At 54.0% G+C, this 20,686-nt stretch overlaps 2 protein-coding genes across 3 annotated transcripts; one reads left to right on the top strand and one right to left on the bottom strand.

Moving 5' to 3' along the window:
* The first annotated feature begins 852 nt into the window (after positions 1–852).
* Positions 853–4,494, top strand: AGMAT (agmatinase (putative)). Its single transcript, XM_031506664.2, has 7 exons — positions 853–1,458; positions 1,580–1,782; positions 2,531–2,579; positions 2,717–2,912; positions 3,726–3,905; positions 4,106–4,190; positions 4,296–4,494. Exons 1-7 carry the CDS (start codon positions 1,088–1,090, stop codon positions 4,367–4,369), a joined length of 1,158 nt encoding a protein of 385 aa, XP_031362524.2. The 5' UTR covers positions 853–1,087; the 3' UTR covers positions 4,370–4,494.
* A 393-nt stretch (positions 4,495–4,887) lies between these two features.
* DNAJC16 (DnaJ heat shock protein family (Hsp40) member C16) lies at positions 4,888–16,687 on the bottom strand. 2 transcript variants are annotated; one of them, XM_077788213.1, is made up of 14 exons: positions 16,513–16,687; positions 15,348–15,414; positions 14,222–14,552; positions 13,792–13,976; positions 12,552–12,656; positions 11,815–11,973; positions 11,336–11,466; positions 10,922–11,105; positions 10,565–10,747; positions 9,833–9,909; positions 9,503–9,583; positions 9,317–9,415; positions 8,714–8,881; positions 4,888–8,305 (listed from the first exon to the last, which is right to left on the bottom strand). In XM_077788213.1, the coding sequence occupies exons 1-14, from the start codon at positions 16,671–16,673 to the stop codon at positions 7,909–7,911; spliced, it is 2,328 nt and encodes a 775-aa protein (XP_077644339.1). In that variant the 5' UTR covers positions 16,674–16,687; the 3' UTR covers positions 4,888–7,908. The 2 variants fall into 2 exon arrangements, with proteins under 2 accessions (XP_077644339.1, XP_021389435.3); XM_021533760.3 differs by having other exon boundaries at positions 8,714–8,884.
* Positions 16,688–20,686: the final 3,999 nt, after the last annotated feature.

Raw genomic sequence — 20,686 nt, forward strand, 5'->3', positions numbered from 1 at the left:
CATCACAGGGTAACCTGCACTCAGGGTTCTGCACATTGTTCCGGTGCAGCAAAGAGCACAGAGCCTGAGGAATCGGGGGAAATGAGCTTTTGGGGGAGAAAGCTGCAAAAAAACACCTTTGTAACATTGATCTGACCCAAACAAAGTGTGTGCTGCTCTTTCTTACATTACTGAGCTATTGCAGTATGTTTCTGCTGCCTTTGCTTTGTGTGTGCCTAGGTCTGGCATGGATACCCTGGACACTCTGTGGAGCCTTTTGAGGAGTAAATGCTGTTGCTGTGTGGTGGATCTCTAAGCCCTCTTTCTGCCATGAACATCGTTCCTGTGCCTTCCCTCTCTCTCCCAGGTCCAGTCTCTATACAAGTAGGGAGCAGAATTAGGGGCTGGAGCCATCCAGTATCAAGTGTGCTTGTATTTTCCCAACCAGGGTTTTATCTACACTAATGAACTCCACTCATTGGAAACTTGCTTTCCCTGGAAACTGTTTCAATTCTGTCCTCAAAAATGGTCTAAAGTGCTTGTCCGGCAGCTTGTCCCTGTGGTCCTTAAATCCCTGTTAATGCTTCCTCTGTTGCTTGCATTTTGTCCTCCCCGTGGTTCTGCTGTGGTCAGACTTCCCTTTTGTTTTCTTTCCCTTCTGCCTTCTGCTAATGAGACATTTTTATGATTTTTCAGCATTCTGGGTGCTTTTGTGGAGCACAGGTTAAAAGTACAGGCTGTTAATGCAACAAATGCTGCCATGCTGTCTGTCTGCAAATGCCCAAGGGGAGCAAACTGGGACATCTCCCAGCATGTCCCTCTCACCCTGTCCCACTAATCCCTGCACAGGCTCTTGCCCCTCACTGCTGTGTTTGTTCCCAGTGTTTGCCAGGACTCTTCCATTGGGAAAGGGGGTGGCTGGGAGGCTGAATGTGGAGGCTGGGCTGGATTCCTGCCCTTCCCTGGGTAGTGGAGTGTCCGGTGCACTTTGATCCCTGGACGGAGGCTTGGCAGAGACAGCTGGTGCTCTGCCCAAGCTGGGAACGGGCTCCACAGCACACCTCGCTGCATTCCCAGTGGGAGAGAGGGTGGGAGTGTGTGGGTCAGGATGAGGCCTCTGCTCTGGGCTGCCTGCAGCCAGCTGCTGCCCCGGGGAGCTGGGCTCTGTGCTCCCAAGCCAGCTGTGACCACTGTGGTGACTGCATCACACCACAGCCTGCAGCCTCCGGCCCTTCTGGCCGCCTCCAGCTCCCCAGCCAGTGTGTCTGCAGGGTTCCTCCAGCCCCTGGTCCCAGGGAGCAGAGCCCCCAGCTGCTGGAGCTCGCAGGTCAACGTGCCCCCCAGTGCCCTGCTCGTGGCCCGGCCTGTGGGGGTCTGCTCCATGATGAGGCTTCCAGTGCAGGGGTCTGCGGAGGAACTGGACGTGGCGTTTGTCGGTGTCCCGTTGGACACAGGCACGTCCAACCGGCCGGGAGCCAGGTAAGGGCCAGCCTGGGAAAGCTCGTGCTTCCCTCTGGCCGTCAGGCACGGCTCTCCTGTGCTGAGAGGGGTGCTGGCAACAATCAATGCCTGCTGGTTTCCCAGCCATGGCATCGCCCAGGTTCGGCCCGCGCCAGATCCGCGCCGAGTCGGCGATGGTGAGGAGGTACAACGGCAGCACCGGGGCGGCGCCCTTCGACTCCCTGCGGGTGGCTGACATCGGGGACGTGAATGTGAACCTCTACAACCTGCCCGACAGCTGCCGCCTCATCCGGGAGTCCTACCGGGAGATCGTGGCCTCCGGCTGTGTGCCCCTCACCTTGGGTAAGGAGCCCGTGTCTCCCTGTGCTGCCACTGCGTCCTGGCTCCGTCAAACTCCCTCTACTCCTCCCGTCATTCAATCCAGGCTTGGCAGAAGGCAAGAGATAGATCCGTCCCCTGCCTGGGCTGTTGTGTTGTATGATGGGCAAATTCACAGGCTCTCTGTGAACATTTATTTCAGAATATTCTGTGATGTTCCTTCCTTTGGGTCAAAAATGAGGAGGATGGGTCAGTCTGTAAATAAAACCAGTGATGTGTTTTTGGTGTCCTGTTGAGCAGGACCCAAAGCAAGAGCAGGGTTTGTCCCTTGTGTCCCTCCAGCTGAGTGAGCATCAGGCTTTGCCTGACACCTGATTTGGGTGCATGTTGAAGTTTGCAGCTGTTACTGCTTGGCATCACTGAAGGCAGTGAGTGTGTGGAGTAACGAGGGGCAAGTCACCAGTTAGATTGTCCTCAGGCTGATCTATTCAGCTGTCTATTTATAAGCCCAATCAAGGGTCCTGCTCCACAGGCCATCCCTGCTGGCAGTCCTGCATATCTGGTCCTTCCTAGAAGGAAGACCAAGAGAAGAAAAGACCCAGGAGAGGAAGCAACCTGTACATGGGAGTGTTAGTTTTCCTTTGGTAATGAATCCCTGCATAAATAAGTGCAGGATAAATGCAAAGAGGGAAAATATTACTTGGGACGAAAAGTAATGAGCACTGAGCAGCTCCTGTAGTGTATTCCCCCTATTCCCTGTGGCCTCTTGCAGGTGGAGATCACACCATAACATACCCAATCCTGCAGGCCCTGACGGCAAAGTAAGTTTCTAATCTGGACTTGGAGAGAAAGGACCTGGTAAAGAGCCTCAGCAAGGTCCTGGTTTGCTGTCCCTGCTGTTGGCAGGGCCACCACGCCCGGGACAGGACTAGCATGGTGGCCACCCTGTCTCGACCAGGCACGGTCCCGTGGGCCTGGTGCACGTGGACGCTCACACCGACACTGGGGACGTGGCTCTGGGGGAGAAGATCTACCACGGGAGCCCGTTCCGGCGTTGCGTGGAGGAAGGGCTGCTGGACCGCGGCCGCGTGGTGCAGATCGGCATCCGAGGCTCCTCCTATGACCCCGATCCCCACCAGTACTGCCGGGAGCAGGTAAATGATCCGCAGCCGAGCGCCGCGTGCTCGCCCTGCCATAAATACCATGTCAGTACTATTTACTTGGCTCCAGCATGGAAATGAATTCCTTTTCTTGCCTCTTGTTCCATGCCAGCAGCTTGTCTGCAGGAGAAGCACTCCCGGCTCACTGTGTCAGCTGAGTGTAGTTAGCGTGTTGGGGAAGTGGAAGGTGTTTCCAGGTTGTCTTGGTTTGAAAAGCAAAACCAGTGAGAGGCTCTAAGTCAGAAATACAATTTATTAGGGAAAGGGAATAAAGAACCAAATATATACAATAGTACAGAAGAAGAACCACTGACAGAGTTTGGGATACAACCTGACGCTGGCTGGCTGGGCGGTGGTAGCAGATATGGTTCTGTCCCAGCAGTGCTCCTGCAGACTGATGTAGTTTCCCTCTGGAGGTCCAGTGTAGAGAAGGTCTCAGCTGTTCCTCTTGGAAGAGGGGATTTATTTGCTGTCTGCACAACCCCCCTTATATCCTTGATGGCATCGTTTGGCTCCTTCCTCTGGCCGGAGCATCTCACAACAGAATGCTGTGATCTTATCAGTCATGTAGCTAAAAGAACAGGTCCTCCTGGAGGGACTTATCTCTGAGTCACGAGATAAGGAAAGGGATTGCAGCTCGAGGTGGTAATGGAATACACCCCAATATTATAACCTAGGACACAGGTGCACTTCTGCAGCTTCGCAGAACGAGGATTGTTCCCTGTAAATATTCCCCAGCAGGGCAGGGGATGCTCCTCATCTCCCCTCTTTTCCTAAGCAGGTGCCTGTGTGTCTGTGCTCCCGCAGGGTTTCCGGGTGGTCCCAGCTGAGGAGTGCTGGATGAGGTCCCTGGAGCCGCTGATGAGGGAGGTGAGGGCGCAGATGGGGGACAAGCCAATGTACATCAGCTTCGACATCGATGGGCTGGACCCCGCCTACGCCCCGGGCACCGGCACGCCGGAGATAGCCGGGCTCACACCTGCGCAGGTGAGGGGACACGCTGCCCTGGCCCGCGAGAAAGGCTCTTGTGCTCCCTTTAAAGGAGGTCGTTTCACCAGCACAGCAGAGTGGAACTTTAGGGAGGCCAGGAAGTGTTTCCTCATAGTGATAAGGATGGGGAAAGCAGAGCCCGGACCGGTCTCCGAGGTCAGATGTGTTTCTTGATCCCAAATCCATTTTTTCCCTAGGCTTTGGAGATTATTCGTGGCTGCAAAGGTCTGAACATAGTGGGGTGTGACCTTGTGGAAGTCGCACCAATGTACGATGTCTCTGGTGAGTCTGAAGGTGCCCGAGGGCAAGACAAGCACCTGGCACAGGTGGCTGTGGGTGAGAGCTTGGATATACACAGATTTCCTTTTTTTGTCTTGTTATTTTTAGGCAATACAGCCCTCCTGGGGGCAAACCTACTGTTTGAGATGCTGTGTGTCCTCCCAGGAGTGAAGACACTGTGAGGGCAGTTCCCACCTGCCCTGGGGCAAACACAACTCCATGTCCTCAGCCAGGCTTTCCATGTCCCCTTCCCTTCAGCCAGCATGGGCTTTGCAGCATGAAATAAATGCCATTTACCACTAGAAAAGGTACTTTTTAGCTGGGAAACTGTAGGGAACAGGCTAGACACTCCATTTAACTGGGGTCTGGAACTTTGGAGCTGCCCTGGGAAAGGGATAGATGAGGCTAATGCCATTTTGCCTTTGGAATGATTCACATAGCTCACAGGGCTCCTGGAAAAACTGTCACTGGTAAAAGGTTTGTCTCATTAGGATGTTGCAGCAGGACAATGAATGTAGAAGAAGGGAGGATATGAAGGGGGCCTGAGCTTCCTGCTGAGAGTAGGGAGATATTTGACTAGAATGCCTGCTAGTGGAATAACCAGGAATTTCCTATGTCAGGAGTAGTTTAACTCACCTGAAATTTCTGAGACGACATGGAGGTGAGGTTAGTTTGTACATGGAGACACAAAGCCACCTCATCACACATTAAAATAGTTTATTTTGGTTGCGAAACTGTTAATTGTCTTAAAACAAAATGACATCAGTGCCTGTTCACAAATACAAAAACAAAACAAAACCCCCCAAAAATAAAAAAGACAACTTTGCCAAATAAGTTAATTCCCCCCCCTCCCAGTATCAAAAGTGCAAAATAGGTACCTAGTTCTCAGTCCTACTTGTCAGGCTGCGCTCGTGTCCTGGCTCCTGGTTGCTGTGGGTGAAGGACAGGGACAGGAACAGGGACAGGGAGGAGTTTGGGAACAACCTCCCCTCTGGGGCCTGTATCCCTTTGCCTCAGCTCTGAGCATGTGCCATCACTCAGGTCTCATAGGAAAGTGCACTAGGACCCAATCTCCTCAATCTTTGGATTAGGAATCACCGTGTGTGAAACAGAGTCACAGGTGTTTAGAAAATGATGGGGTGATGGCTCAGGGCTGCTGGGAGAGGGCAGATCCCGGGATAAGCAGCTCTGACCGTGGTCTCAAGGCAGCAAACACCCAGAGTGCCACGCTGGCACTGCAGCCAGCTAAACCAGGGGCAGAGCAGCTTGGCTTTTGCTTCAACTCAGGCAAAATTTCCATAAAAAAATCCAGGAGCTGTGCTCCTGTCCAGCTGCAGCCAGCACAGGTGGACTGATGCAAGCACTCACTCAGCTGAACCCTGGCTGAAAGGGGAAGTTAAAAAAGCTGTGCAAAAAAAGAAAATAAATCCAAGGATTCTGGCAGCGTGCAACACACACAATGGATGTGAAGGCTATAAAGCCTTCTCCCCTTCCTCAGGGTTGGGCTGAATTCCCTCACTGCAGCATACTAGGCACTTTTTTTCCATGAGTTGAGGGTTTTCTCCTTGTTTCTGATCAGCTTAAGAAACAGCAGAGATCCAGAGAGCATTCTTCTGCTACTGCAAATGTTTAAGACATTATGTGGAGCTTTCTGCTGGGCAAAAAACTATTCCAGCCACACATCCTGCATGGCGAGCTGTGGAAAAGTGCAGGAGTGCTGCGGTGATTGCTCCAGCCAGGTGGAAATGAAGTCCAGAAGCATCAGGTGGCTCCCTCTCTGCTCTCTGTCAGTGCTGCCTGTGTGCCTTCACAGGAGCTCCTGGGCAGGGGGAAGACCTCACCTTCCTTCCCTCTACTTTAGTGCCCCATTCCAAGCCCAGGGTGCACTGGGCTGGAATTAACTAACCTCATGTAGGGATCGTTTGCAGCGTCCCAGCCTTTATTTGAAGCACGTTTTATAGGGGATCTGAGGTACCTGTGGGGGTCAGAGCATGCCAGTCTGCTCCCAGGATGGGGAGATGCAATGAGGCAAGGCTTTGGGAGCAATTAGGGCATGTAGGGAGTGCAATGACTGGAGCATTCCTGGCTTCTGTGGGATCAGCAGCTCGCTCAGGGGTTGGCAGTTATTCCTACTGACTGGCTGCTCTGCTAACATGGTAACTAAGGTGGCAAGGGCTGAGTCTGGAATTAACACCATGTGTTCACTGAGTGCTCTGTGTTCCAAGCCCTGTGGCAAAAGCCACTGGCCCCCATCCTTCTGCTTTGGCCTGATGGTGCCACAGGGCTCCTGATGCACAGAAGGAGGAGGCCTGGGTGCCAGTGTGAGCCCCAGAGCAGTGTAAAGGAAGGACAAACCTCACAGGGTTTCAGTCCTTGCCACGAAGAGAAGCCCTGCTGCCTTGCTTGGTCACTCGAGGAGTGTTAAGCAGCCACGAGGCTGCTGCTTGTCCTCCCTCTGCCTTATCCAGAGGCAGCCTTTCCCTGTGGTGTTGGAAGTGGCTGCTGGGGCACTGCTACAGCAAAGGAACGTCCCAGCCCAGAGCTGTGCAGCTGCTCTAACCTCACACACCCCCAATGCTTCCAAAAGATGGAAGAAATACCCAAGCAAACAAACACAAAGCCACGGGAGCAGCCTGAGTGTGCAGAAATGGAGGTTTGGGGTAAGAAGGAAATGGGTGAGAGGCTGAAACCCAACATCTCAACCCCTGACTAAACCAAAGGAGCTTCACACGCACGCAACAGTCTCATGATACAGCACTTCTGGGGCAAGGTTTCAAGAATACAATCGTTGAAGGATGAGGTTCCTCAATACAAAGGAAGGTTGGTTTGTACTACAGCTGGAAAGGTGTTTGCAAGGAGCCTGGGTGACTCCCTGGCAGCTACGTAGTTTTTTTACACATCTACTGGCTCATAGCAGCTCACGCCTACAATCTGAGGACGCAGGTAAAGTTATGGCTCTAGGATACATCGTCTAAAATCGATAGAAGCAGAAAAGGCATCTGAAAAATCAATGTGACATTTAAATGACTCAACACTTTGACAGTATTTTATGGCCGTGCCCTTTCCCTCCCTGTTATGGTTCAGCCAGTGAAGCTGCAGGTGGAACCATGACACGAGGAGCATGAAACATGCAGATCGCCCACGAGCCCACACCACGGGGGGGGTCCCAGCTAAGGTTTGCTTCAAGGAAGATGCTCCTGACCAGATTCTCCATCACTTACCATGGGGAAAGTCGAGAGAGAATGACTGCCTGGTGGGAGGAGGCGTTTCAGAAGGGCAGGGCCTGGAGGGTCTGCAGGGTCTTGCCAGAGTTACACCATGCACCATGGGCTAAGCACACGGGGACGGGGAGGGAGTACCGGGACCCGGCCTGCATCACCGGCCGCAGCTGGTCCGGACCCAGGGAAGTCACGGATTTCTTCAATCAAGGTAAAACAAGAGGTGGGATGGGGGGGAAGCAGACGTGGCAGGACGAGAGGGGCAGAACAGACTTCTTGGCTCTTCGGTTGTACAGCGTCCAAACGCGCGGCGGGGGCACGTGGGTGCGCCTGGCTGCGCTCCCGCGCTCCGCACGCAGCAGGTGTGTTTTAGTTGCCGGCCCCAGGAGAGTTTGTCTAAAACCTAAGGTCCATTCATCACGCTTGTTTGAGTTTTCCTGGAAAGAGCTGTCCCTTGTCATCTTCATAAAAAGTTTGTCCCCTTAGAATCTCTGTAAAATTCCTCAGTCTAGTGCAGGCCATGAGGGGATATAGAACCTCTGTAAGGAACCCTCTAGAAGGCGTTCCATCCAAAAGGACAATTTGTGTAATTTGTTTTTAATGGATCTAGATCCTGGGCTGCAGGAGGATTTCCCTCTGGCTTCCGCATGTTGTAAAGCATCGTAATCCTCGCACAATCCCAGGGTTCCCCCCTCGTCCCCTGATCTGTGAGGCTTAAAGAGGCAGAAGTATTTCTTGTGGCCGTTCAGAGCCAGGACATAGCCTGTGTAGTCACGCTCGAGGAAATGCTTGTCATACTGGTTTGGGATGGGGGCTGCATCCTGTGCAAACTCCAGCAGATACTCCAGCCACTCTCGGTGCTTGTCCAGGCTAAGGAAGGAGAAGTGAAGAGAGCTGCTCCTGGGGGAAGAGCAGAGAAGACACTGGGATTAGCACATGTTCTGGGTCTGCTGGACTCCTACTGGACACGTAAGGAATTGTCAACAAGGGCAGGGCAGTGCTATGTCATCGCATCTCCTTTTTCAGCTCAGTGTATACAGCACTGTTGTCCTTTCTATTTGTCAAAACACAGGTACAGCCAAAGTGCCACCAGCACCCGATGCCTTTGGCCACCATCACCAAGTCTGGCTAGAAACAGCCTCTTGCTTTTTGGTGGCTCATTGCCACTGATAATGGCAGAGGCTGCTTTGCTCACCAGAAGTGTTCACTCCTGGCAACGGAGCCAACCATGCTCCTCCCATATCATCAGAGCAGCATCACCCAAGTGGTTAATACAGCAACAGAAGCCCGGGAGAGGGCCCAGCCTACCCTGTGAACATGTAGACTTCCAGGGCGAACTTCTGGAGCAGGGGGGTTTTGGTGGAGTTGGACAGGATCAAGACGACGTTCATGTGCCCTGGCCTCAGGCGCACCAAGTTACTGGTGTAGTTGATGTCTGTTAGCTCAGTAACCTCAACAAAACTCTTTTTGGGAATCCTGCTGCAACAAAAAGACTGAGTGAAAGAGGGGCAAAGGACTGGGAGCAACTGAGGATGGAGAAACTGTGAGTGCATTTGCCAGCCTGTTATGCTAAGCCATCCCTGTGCCCCGTAGCAAAAGCCAGTGTAACTGGTGCAATAGCTTGGTGTGCACCTGCCTCAAGAGTGGTTCAGATCTTTACATATCCCCTGAGGATGCTTGGGCAAACCTGGTGAGAATTGTTTAATAAGCAGTTTAGTGTCCCCCTGTCCTTGCTGGCTGGGTCCTGGTTGTGCAATGGTCCTCCTTCCTTGCTGTGCCTGCACTGCCTTTCACAACAACTGCACTATGTGCAACTTCAGCACTTCTCTGCTCTTCACTAGCCCTCCTGCACAGGTGCTCCCTGACAAATGCTTCTGCAGAAAACATTCTGGAGAAGTTAAGAGAAGGAACCTGTTACTCTCTTTGCTGAAGCTCGCATCGCTCTTCTCCGTCTTTGCGGCCGTTTCTTCTTTCCCCGAGGGTGGAGCGTCCCTTGTGTCACTCGAATCACTGCAGAGGAAGGTGATTTTGTGTGTGTTTAACACCTTGGGGTTGGACTGAAGTGTTATTCCTGAGGCCATTTTGGTGTGCACTCACCTGAAAGCCTGAACAATAACGGTGCCAAAGAGAATGAAGAGCGCGGAGAAGAGCAGGGACAGGAGTGGCATCATTTCTCGCCTGAGGGAAGATGTGCAAGCAGCAGTCAGGTCTGTGAGTTCACATTTTCTGCCTCAATTTCAGTTCCTGCCTACGTCAGATAACACTGTGTGCCTTCCCCACAAACTCAGCTTGTTTCTTGGGTCTTAAAGGCCATCATGTTTTTGAGTGCTGTCCTGCTCCCACCCAAAAGGATGCTAAAATTGGATCTGTTTTAAAATAAGGTGACAAGGAAGCGGTGAATACCAACAATGGATGCCCAATCCGTACCAGTTACTGTGAAACAAACTGTCCCACCAGTCTGAAATGTAGTCCACTGTGGAGTAGAACCACCGGATAAGGAACATCTGTTTGAAAAGAATGAAAAGCAAAAACCAAAATGACGAAACTGCTATAAAGAGCTCCAACAAGTTTAAGTATGCCATGAGATTCCTTCTGTAAGCAAGAAATCTTTTAAGTTTTGCCTTGTTATTGTTAAAATATGTTAAAATAGAAATAATGCCTCAGAACAACAATAATGGGATTGTCCACTGTAGGAATTGCCTTGGTCCTGTCTGAACACAGTGGGGGAATCCTACATGGACACAGATAAAAGCAAAAGGTGCTCTCCTCCTCGGGATTCAAATCCTGTTTATTACAGGAGCCACCTCAGACCCAGGCATGCCTCAGGGGGTAACAGAGGCCGAGGTGTCTGGGGACTCGAATGCCCAAATATCTCATCCCGGGGGATTTTGAGTTCGGGGGGAAAAGGAGCCACATCCAATGGGACACAGGTGAGGAGAGGGGGAGAGGAGAGCAGGTCAGGGAGAGACCATCACACCAGAGGCTTAGCAGGGGAGGGGAAAGGTGTGTGGAATAGACCAATGTGACGTAGTGCAATTCAAAAACTACTCAGTGCAATTTCCCAATCACCCAGTGCAAAACAACAACTAAATAAGCTATTTAGTGCATCACAACAGTCCACAAAGGTAACACGGATGTCAGGAAAGGCTGTGCACTTACAGGAGCGAGCTCATCATTCAGGTCTGCCACAACGGTCTCTGATGACAGAAGGCCGGGGTCTGTCCTCAACTGGTCCAGGAGATCCAGGAGGATGAAGTTGTCCTCTTTGCTGCCTTGCCAGGCCTCCTCCAAGGCTTTATAGGCAATCTTCCCTGCATTATTACGTCTCTCCAGAATGACCACCTGGAGGAGCCAAGAGTATGGCACACATCAGACAGGAAGGGGCTTTTGTTTTCTTTTAGACAGATAATTCACTTCAAACCACTGCCCAGAATCAGGTGTCAGATTAAGGTACAGCATCAATTAAATGACAAGCTAAGAGAAGAAGGAATTAATAAAGTAAAAGGAAACCCTCACCGCTGATCTTCCATGATACTTCTCCTCATCCATCAGCAAGGCGTCTGCAAATTCCGGCTGCCGATCACTGTAGACGTGCACAAACCTCAGTGTGTCTTTTGTGTTGGCCGCAGCAAAAGTCAAAAAGGCCTCATAAGCCTCGGCAAACTTCTCTCCTTCCTCGGTAAACAGGACCACGCAGTGCCTGGGTGACACAACAAGATGCTGGATTAAGAGCCAGTCTGGAGGTGAGAGGGAATGACCAACCCCTTTCCTCTTGCCAGAACAATCCTGATGAGCCCAAAACCTCTCTGACAATGTGGATATTGAGCATGATCCAATGCAGTCATTGCTCTTTTCCCACAGAATCAAACCAAAAGTGACTCTAGGAGCAGCCCAGAGCCTTGGGAAACAAAACAGGGACACCTCACTTACTTCCGCTGACGGTGAGACTTCTTCACAGGACACAGCTCCTGGAACATCCCCTGGCTGGTGAGTCTGGCCACCATGAGGAACTTATTCTGGGAAAGGAAGTCATCAATGAGCTGCTTCTTCATTTCTCGTGCCTGGCAAGGACCAAGAAAGCAGAAGTCAAAAATGAGCAGGAAGAGGAGGGGAAAGCTGTTGGATGTTCCTTGAGAAGGCTGCCAGTCCTTGGGTCATCCCTGCAATCACCCAAGATGTTTTGAGGCCCCAAGACTGGGAAGTTACCTGTGTCCCCTCTCCCCAACAGGTTGGACTGCCCCAAGCTTCCCTTGTCCTAACACTCTCTCCTCCTCCAAAGCCTGAGTTTAAGCTGAGAACAAACACTCTTGCTCCAAACTGCACCACTGACCACCCCCTCATCACCGGCTTGGTCAGAAAAGCTCCGTGCCCGTTTACCCTAAGCTCCTGGACAGGGCTCTGAGTGATACCTGCACAACGTCAGCGGGCCGGTCGATGTGCTCCTTGAAGATCATCATGGTGGGAGTGTAGACATTGATGTTGTACTGGCTGGACAGCTCCTCGGTGCCTCGGAGCCCGACGTACACGTACCCAAAGGACAGGTAATCTCGGTAGGCAAATGCTGTCAGCTGGGTGGGAGCAAATCCCCAGCACGTGTTTATGTTACAGAGTAAGCATTTTCTCCCCCAAGTGCCTGTGGGGACTTTGCTCCACGAACACATCCTGCTGTTTGAATGCCATCAGATGTGCTGTGAGAGGTTCTCCCTCACTGAACCAAATTTTGCATCCACTTAGTCATTGTGCCGGGAGCTTCCACAGATCCACAGCTTTATTTACAGCCTGACATGTTGTAGGGTGGAATGGGCTTCTTAGGAAATGTGATTTTCAGCAACCCAAATTAGATATACCACAAACATCTCTCATTCCCAACAAAGGTTGTGCACCTGTGTTGCTGCTACCTCTGAAACACACCTGCACCTTCACACCCGTGAAGGGTAACTGTGTCAGGACAAAGAAACAGACTCCTTACAAAACTGCCACCTGACCACATCATTTACAACCCACACAAATCACCTTGCTCTCCATGAACCCGTCACTGGTGTCTGGAGGCATCACTCAGTCCACCTCTGCTCATGGCAGTGGTATTTTAATTTCGAACATCTGGATTTATAAGTAAATCAACAAGGCAGTGAGAAAATGACATTACCTTGTATAACAACGGCACAACTGGCATGTGATCGAAGAGCAGCACGTGGGGCTTGTTGTCTTTCCTCCAGTGGGACAGAAAGCGAAGGTAGTTTTTATCTGTAATCTTTAGACAGAAGCTGAATGTCAGTTTAACCTCTGAGCTGTCAGACACCAGCAATGCTCTGCAGCCAGGTGTATGAACGAGGGAGGAGCCTGAAAAGGCTCTCCAGGTGTTGCAGGAAGCAGACTGTGGGTTGGTCTTTCCAACACATATTCTTGATTAATGAGTGAATTAAAACCATCACTCTTGATCTCCCTCAGCCATCTTAGTTATTGCAACCTCTGCCCATGCCATTCCAAGTCAATGCAAATATCACTGCTGTCCTGCTTGTTGGAACCATAATTTTTATATATACATATATATGTATCTCTCACCTGAGAGATCCACTAAACCTGCTCTGTTTTGGGTGTGATACTATCAAAAAGGACATAAATGGCTGCAGTTACTGTAGAAGGTGAAACAATCCCTATTTTTGGGGCAAGAAGTCAAATAACTCTAAAACCCAGAAGACAAGTGAAGAGTCCATCGGGAAAGGTGACCCCTGGTAAAGATCCTAAGGGAAAATGATGTGAGGTGAACAAGGCCACAAGCAGAGGCCAGGCAGGTGAGTGCTGTGCGGGCTGACCCAGCCACATCACAGGGGTGGTGGACATTTCAGGACTCTGTCAAAAATCACCAGAAGGCTGAAACACAGGAATATTTTTTATCAGTTAGGAGATTTTACTTGTGACTTTGAAAGGGCTTATGCTGCCAGCTCATTTCAAAGGTCTGAAGGAAAACTGGACAAAACAAATGGGACTCTGTGTCAATGAGTTTTAGCAGACATGACCTATGAGGTAGTGAGTGGTCCCTGATTTGCTGGATGAAATGCCAAGAAAGCTGGAGAGAAGTGAAATCCAGCAGTTCCTGTCCTAGGGATAGCCTGGGTAGAGCCCTGGCAGCTGTGGGGTGTCACAGCTGGGGTCAGCTGCCACCAGAATCACTGATGTGACCATGTAGTAGCAGGATCCTCTTTTCAAGGATTAGTGTTACAGAGCTGCGGGGTGGGAAGGCTTCTGACAGCTCCAGGGTTTGGAGCTTTATGCCACAGATCAACTTGGAGCTTGAATTAAATAGATTAACTACCGAAACAGCCAAGGAAAGAGGGATCTGTAGGCAGAGAGGAGCAGCAGCATCTGACACCCCTGCTAGAACCCACCTTTTCAACAAGATTCCCTGGCAGAAGGTTCTCCACGAACTGGCGCAGGTTTTCCCGAACGACAGCGTTGTGGAAGAAGGTTATTTTCCCATTAATGAGCCCCAGCAGGGTCGGAGTGCTGTGGGCACCCAGATGATGGGCGAGGCGCCGTTCGTAGCCCGCGTGAACGACGCCAATTCCTGCTCCTGGAAAAGGAGAGCACCGGGTTCATCTGTAAGATCCCCCACAACCCAAATGCCCAGTGGAAAACTGATGACCTGCTCCTTTGCCCAGCACCCTGCTTTGGAGTTAGGAATGTTTGGGAGAGCATTAGGATAAAACCCTGAGGAAATCCACAGGGTCTAAACTGGGTCACACAAACCTGAAGGCCAACCACTGCAGCCTCACAGGGCGAGGGACACACACCCAATCCCAACAACCTCATCCTTACCCAGAGCTTCCAATTCCTGAGCAACTTCCTTCCACACGGGCTCGATGTGGATGCAGCTGAAGCACCAGTCTGAGGTGATTTTAATGAGGTAAGGTTTCTTGAAACTATCTGGCACGATTTCATTGATGTAGTGGGAAAAGTGGAGCAAATACTTCTCGTCGGAGGAGTCGCGCCTCTCGGAATTGAAAGGGAAATGGAAGAAGGACTCGTCAAAATAGAAGCCATCGTGGAAGCGGTGGAACTGGCGATGCTGCTGCTGAGAGAAGCCCTGGCTTTCCCCAGCATCTCCATAGCGATCGAAGTTTGCTCTTTTTTCCTCATTGGAGAGAATCTGGAAAGCAAATTATGGAAAAATTATTGCCTGAAACCATGAGGGGGAACTGCCCTGACTGTAATCCCTCAGTAATTAACATAAGGAATGTGCAATCTTTGCTGCAAATCAGTCAGATAAATATTTTGGAAAAAGGAAGCATCACATCCTTCTCGGCTCACTGAGGTAAATTAGGGTAAAAAACCCTCAAAGCCCAAAGAAAAGGAGGCCCTAAATCCAGACTGCTGTACCCGCTTCTGTCACCAACAGCTCCTTGGGTCTGAACATCCTGTGTTCTGAACACAAACACTCTTTTCTGGAGCAGGTTTTGCTGGTGTCTGTTCTAATCTAGAGGGTTCAGAAAGTGCCAAAAGTTTCACTGAGCAGCCAGAAGCCCTGCAGAGAAACTGCATTTTTTAGCAGGGAAATAAGGATTTATTTTGATTTCCATGGGCTTGGCTGCCACAAACTGGAGTAAACAATTTCCAGAACATGCAAATAACTACTGCTAAGAATAATTTGAGGTGACTAAATCCCTGTGATGATGAATGGTGCTTACATGACCCCAAAATGCTTTTATGTATGTGTGACACAGTCAGGACGCTGCACAGCCAGGCAGGGCTTGGGGAATACCCACTCCTTTTTTCTTTCAGGCTTTTTAGGCAGAGCAAATTTTTTGGGTAGATAATGTCCACCTCCACAGAGTCAAGCACCTTTCCCACATAGAAATACACTGGAAAAACACAAAACCATGTATGGAAAACTAAGGTCACTTAATGTTAACGATAGCAGGAGTTCACAGGAAGCATGTATTACCTCGTAGGCCTTACTAATCTGGATGAATTTGTCCTCTGCTCCTGGGTCCTTGTTTTTGTCAGGGTGCCTGTGGGGCAGAACCAGAGGAAAAGGGGTCAGTAGGAGCTGCTGGCCTCTGTTTGGAGCTGAGGGGGACATGGGCAGTGAGGGCGTGCACTGACATCCCCGAGGCTGAGACCAGATTTATACCCAGCACGTGCTGTCACTGCCCAAACCCCATCCCAAAATGCAGCAGTGGGATGTGTGCCATGTGCCTGTGGACCTGTCCCTCTCTCTGCTCCTTCCCAAGCAGCCTGAGCCCAGGGCATGGAGCGTGTCTCCTTCCTAGCAATGCCTCCCTTGGCTGCTGCCCTACATAACTACCGGGTTCTCCCTTGAATCACCAGCTGCCACGGCCTCAGGGATGTCTCACACAGAACAACATGGGCTCTAAAAGCTGCAGGTAAGCAACTTTATTCATTTTATTTCCATGCCTAAGTCTGGCCCTCACCACACACCACCTGCATGAGGGGCACGATGCTTGTGCATCCAACACATTTCCCGTCCACAGCACAGGGACTGAACGGCCCTTGGACACCCAGGCATCAAGCTGAGACTTCAGCCCTCATCAATTACAAGTTCCCAGGGAGAATTTTTTCTCCCCACAACCAGACTCCAAGAGAACTTTTACCCCCATTGCTTGACTCTGGGAGAACTTTTTCCCCTTGTAGCCAGATTCCAGGAGAACTTTTCCCCGCACAGCCAGACTTAGGGAGAACTTTTCTCCCTGTCGCCTGATTCTGGGAGAACCTTTTCCCTTTGTAACCAGACTCTGGAAGAACTTTTTCCTACAGCCACACTCTGCGACAATTTTCCCCCCACACAGCCACACTCCAGGAGAACTTTTCCCTCCGTAGCCAGATTCCAGGAGAACCTTCCCCCACGCAGCCTGATTCTGGGAGAGCATTTCCCCTGCTAAGCAGACTCTGAGCGACCTTCTCCCCCCGCAGCCAGCCTCCGGAGGGTTTTACAGCGCGTATCGGCATGGGGCATCTCTGTATGCCAGGCCGGCCTGCGAGGAGCACAGCGGGGCCAGCGGCTGAGGCCGCCGCGGGGCCGGCGCTGCCGCCGAGCCGCGGCCGGGGCCGCTGCCGGCGGGCGGAGCGGGCGCAAGGGCAGCACGTACCATTCCCGGGCGAGCCGCTTGTAGGCCTTCTTGATGTCGGCCTGGCTGGAGCTCCGGCCGACGCCCAGCACGCGGTAGGGGTCGAAGTCGCCCGGCGCGGGCAGCGGCAGCAGCAGCAGCAGCAGCAGCAGCGGCAGGCCGCCGGGCCGGGCCGGCTCCATGGTGCGGCGGCCGCGGGCGGAGGCGGCGGACGCGCCGCCCTCCCGCGCCAGCGCCGCCGCTTCCGCCGCGCCCGCCCGCCGTCCCCATGGAGACCCGGCGCTTCCGGGACAGCGGGGCGGCGCTGGGCCCTGCGGAGGAGCTGTGCCGGCGCTGTGGGGCGGGCTGGGCTGGGGATGGGGCGGCCGGGAGCGCCAGCCGGGTCCGGGACAGCCGGCAGCGCCAGCCGGGTCCGGGACAGCCCGGAGCTCCAGCCGGGTCCGGGGCAGCCCGGAGCGCCAGCCGGGTCCGGGGCAGCCCGGAGCGCCAGCCGGGTCCGGGGCAGCCCGGAGCTCCAGCCGTGTCCGGGATGTCCGGGAGCTCCAGCCGGTCCCGGGGCAGCCCGGAGCTCCAGCCGGGTCCAGGGCAGCCCGGAGCTCCAGCCGGGTCCGGGGGCAGCCCGGAGCTCCAGCCGGGTCCAGGGCAGCCCGGAGCGCCAGCCGGGTCCGGGGCAGCCCGGAGCTCCAGCCGTGTCCGGGATGTCCGGGAGCTCCAGCCGGTCCCGGGGCAGCCCGGAGCTCCAGCCGGGTCCGGGACAGCCGGCAGCGCCAGCCGTGTCCCGGGGCAGCCCGGAGCTCCAGCCGGGTCCGGGACAGCCGGCAGCGCCAGCCGGGTCCGGGGATGGCCGGGAGCTCCAGCCGGTCCCGGGGCAGCCCGGAGCTCCAGCCGGGTCCGGGCACAGCCCAGAGCTCCAGCCGGTCCCGGGGCAGCCCGGAGCTCCAGCCGGGTCCCGGGACGGCCGGGAGCTCCAGCCGGGTCCCGGGGCGGCCGGGAGCTCCAGCCGGGTCCCGGGGCAGCCCGGAGGTCCAGCCGGGTCCGGGGATGGCCGGGAGCTCCAGCCGGGTCCGGGGGCAGCCCCGAGCTCCAGCCGGGTCCCGGGGCAGCCGGGAGCTCCAGCCGGGTCGCGGGTCCCGGGCCGCTCTGCTCTGCGCTGGGGCGGCCTCGCCGCAGTGTGAGGGCAGGTGTGGGTACCACAAAATAACAGAGATATGGAGTGTTAGAAAGCGTCCAGAGGAGGACAGTGAGGGTGGGGAAGGGCTTTGAGGGGAGGAGGAGCGGCTGAGGGCACTTGGGGTGTTCAGCCTGGGGGAGACTGAGGGGAGATTCATCCTCTGAGAGGGAGAGACACACACGGATCTCTGCTCTGGTGACAGTGGCAGGACCGAGGGAATGGCTGGAGCTGTGTCAGGGCAGGGTTAACTTGGATGTTAGGGAAAGGGTCTTCCCCCAGAGGGTGGTCGGGCACTGAACAGGCTCCCCAGGGAACCGACACAGCACGGAGCCTGTCTGAGTTCCAGGAGCATTCGGACATCACTTCTGGGGACATGATGTGACTCTGGGGGTGTCCTCTGTGAGAACAGGACTCAATGATCTGTGTGGGTCCCTTCCAACTCAGCATGTTCTGTGATTCTATTTTGGTGGTGTGTTGTTTTTTTTTTTTTTTTTTTTTTTTTTTTTTTTGTTTTTTTTTTTTTTAATCCAAAGTCAAAGACTTCTTTCTTGAATTGTGCTCTGGCAGTCAGGAGACTCACTAAGGAAACTGGGAGGGAGCATGGATGGGACAGGTGACCTGAACTGGCCAAAGGGATATTCCACACCACAGAATGTCCAGTGCATCAACTGAGGGGAGTGACTGGGAAGGAGCTGATCTGGGTTCAGGAAAGGGATCTGACATCAGTCAGTGGGTGGTGAGCAACTACATTGTGCATCACTTGTTTTCCCCTTTATCATTGTTATTATCGTTGTTGTTGTTATTGTTATAATTTACCATTACTACAGTATTTTACTTTATTTTCAATTATTAAACCAGTATTTTCACAACATACAAGTTTTACTTTGATTCTCCTTCCCATTCCACAGGGTGGGAGGGGAAAAGAAGGGGGGAGCTGAGCAAGTAGCTGCGTGGTACCTAATTTGCAGCTCTGCTAAACCCACAACAGTTGGCTTAGGGAATGTGGGTTGGATGAATGGGTGGTGAGGTGGATCAAGGGCTGTCTGGGTGGCAGAGTGCAGAGGGCATCATCCACTTGGAGGTCTGCAGTCAGTGGCTTCCCCAAAGATCAATACTGGGCCCAGTCTTAATCAGCTTGTTTATCAACAATCTGGACAGAGTGATGGAATGTACCCTCAGCAGGTTTGGTGATGATATGGAAATGGCTGATCCACCTGAAGGCTGGGGGACTGGGTGACACACCTGGGGGACTGGCTGATCCACCTGAAGGCTGTGCTACCATTCAGCAGGACTTTGAGAGGCTGGAGAATTGGACAGAGAGAAAATTAATGATGACCAGCAAGGGCAGATGTAAGTCCTGCCCCAGGAGGAACAGCCCCAAGTACCAGCACAGGCGGGGTGACCTGCTGGAGCATCTCTGCAGGAAGGACCTGGGGGTCCCACGGTCAATGAGCTGTCCTGGAGCCAGCAGAGTGTCCTGGGGGCCCAGAGGCCCTGGGGTGCACTGGGAGGAGCACTGGCAGCAGGTCAGGGAGTGACCCTGCCCCTCTGCCCAGCCTTGGGAGGCACACCTGGAGTGCCCTGTCCAGCCCTGGGCTCCTCGCCAGCGAAGGTGAGGAAGGGCCTGGAGCAACTCCCTTGCTGAGGAAGGGCTGAGGGAGCAGAGGCTGTTCAGCCTGGAGAAGAGACACAGCTGGGAGGGGCCCTCATCCCCGTCCCTGTCTGTCCCTGTCTATCCCTGTCTGTCCCTGTCTGTCCCTGTCTGTCCCCGTCTGTCCCTGTCTGTCCCCGTCTGTCCCTGTCTGTCCCTGTCTGTCCCTGTCTGCAGGGACGGCTCAGCCTCTGCTCCGGGGGGACCAGAAATGGCACAAGAGCAAGGGGCAGGAACTGATGCACGGGAAGTTCTATCTGAACACAAGGAAGAACTTTGCTGTGCGGCTGACACAGTGCCTAGAGAGGGTGTGGAGTGTTCATCCCTGGAGATACTAAAAGAAAAACCAAAACAAAACACCAAGACACAAAAGGACGGAATCCTGTTTCGTTTGCTCTGGCATGGCCCTTCTGGGGCACACCAGGGCTCTTCCAGCCTGACTCCGTGTGCGATTCTGGGACTCCGAGGCGGCGGCTCCGGGCTTTGAGCGGCGGCTCCGGGAAGGCACCGGGGGCGGGTCCGGGGCAGCGGGGCGGGTGCGGGGCAGAGCAGCGGCTCCGGAAGGGAACCGGGGGTGGGTACGGGCACTGAGCGGCGTTTCCGGGGCTGAGCGGCGGCTCCGGGCACTGAGCGGCGATGCCAGGCATTGAGCGGCGGCCCCGGCCATTGAACGGCAGTCCCGGGCATTGAGCGGCGGCCCCGGCCATTGAACGGCAGTCCCGGGCATTGAACGGCGGTCCCGGGCACTGAACGGCGGTCCCGGGCATTGAACGGCAGTCCCGGGCATTGAACGGCGGTCCCGGGCATTGAACGGCGGTCCCGAGCATTGAACGGCGGTCCCGGGCACTGAACGGCAGTCCCGGGCATTGAACGGCGGTCCCGGGCCGGGCGCGGTCCCGGCCATTGAACGGCAGTCCCGGGCATTGAACGGCGGTCCCGAGCATTGAACGGCAGTCCCGGGCATTGAACGGCGGTCCCGGGCATTGAACGGCGGTCCCGGGCATTGAACGGCAGTCCCGAGCATTGAACGGCGGTCCCGGGCATTGAACGGCGGTCCCGGGCACTGAACGGCAGTCCCGGGCATTGAACGGCAGTCCCGGGCATTGAACGGCGGTCCCGGGCATTGAACAGCGGTCCCGAGCATTGAACGGCGGTCCCGGGCACTGAACGGCAGTCCCGGGCTGGGCGCAGTCCCGGGCATTGAACGGCAGTCCCGGGCACTGAACGGCAGTCCCGGGCTGGGCGCAGTCCCGGGCATTGAACGGCGGTCCCGGGCATTGAACGGCGGTCCCGGGCATTGAACGGCGGTCCCGGGCCGGGCGCGGTCCCGGGCAGTGAACGGCAGTCCCGGGCACTGAACGGCAGTCCCGGGC

The sequence above is a fragment of the Lonchura striata genome, chromosome 24 (genome assembly GCF_046129695.1).
Source record: "Lonchura striata isolate bLonStr1 chromosome 24, bLonStr1.mat, whole genome shotgun sequence".
In the NCBI taxonomy this organism is placed as follows: Eukaryota; Metazoa; Chordata; class Aves; order Passeriformes; family Estrildidae; genus Lonchura; species Lonchura striata.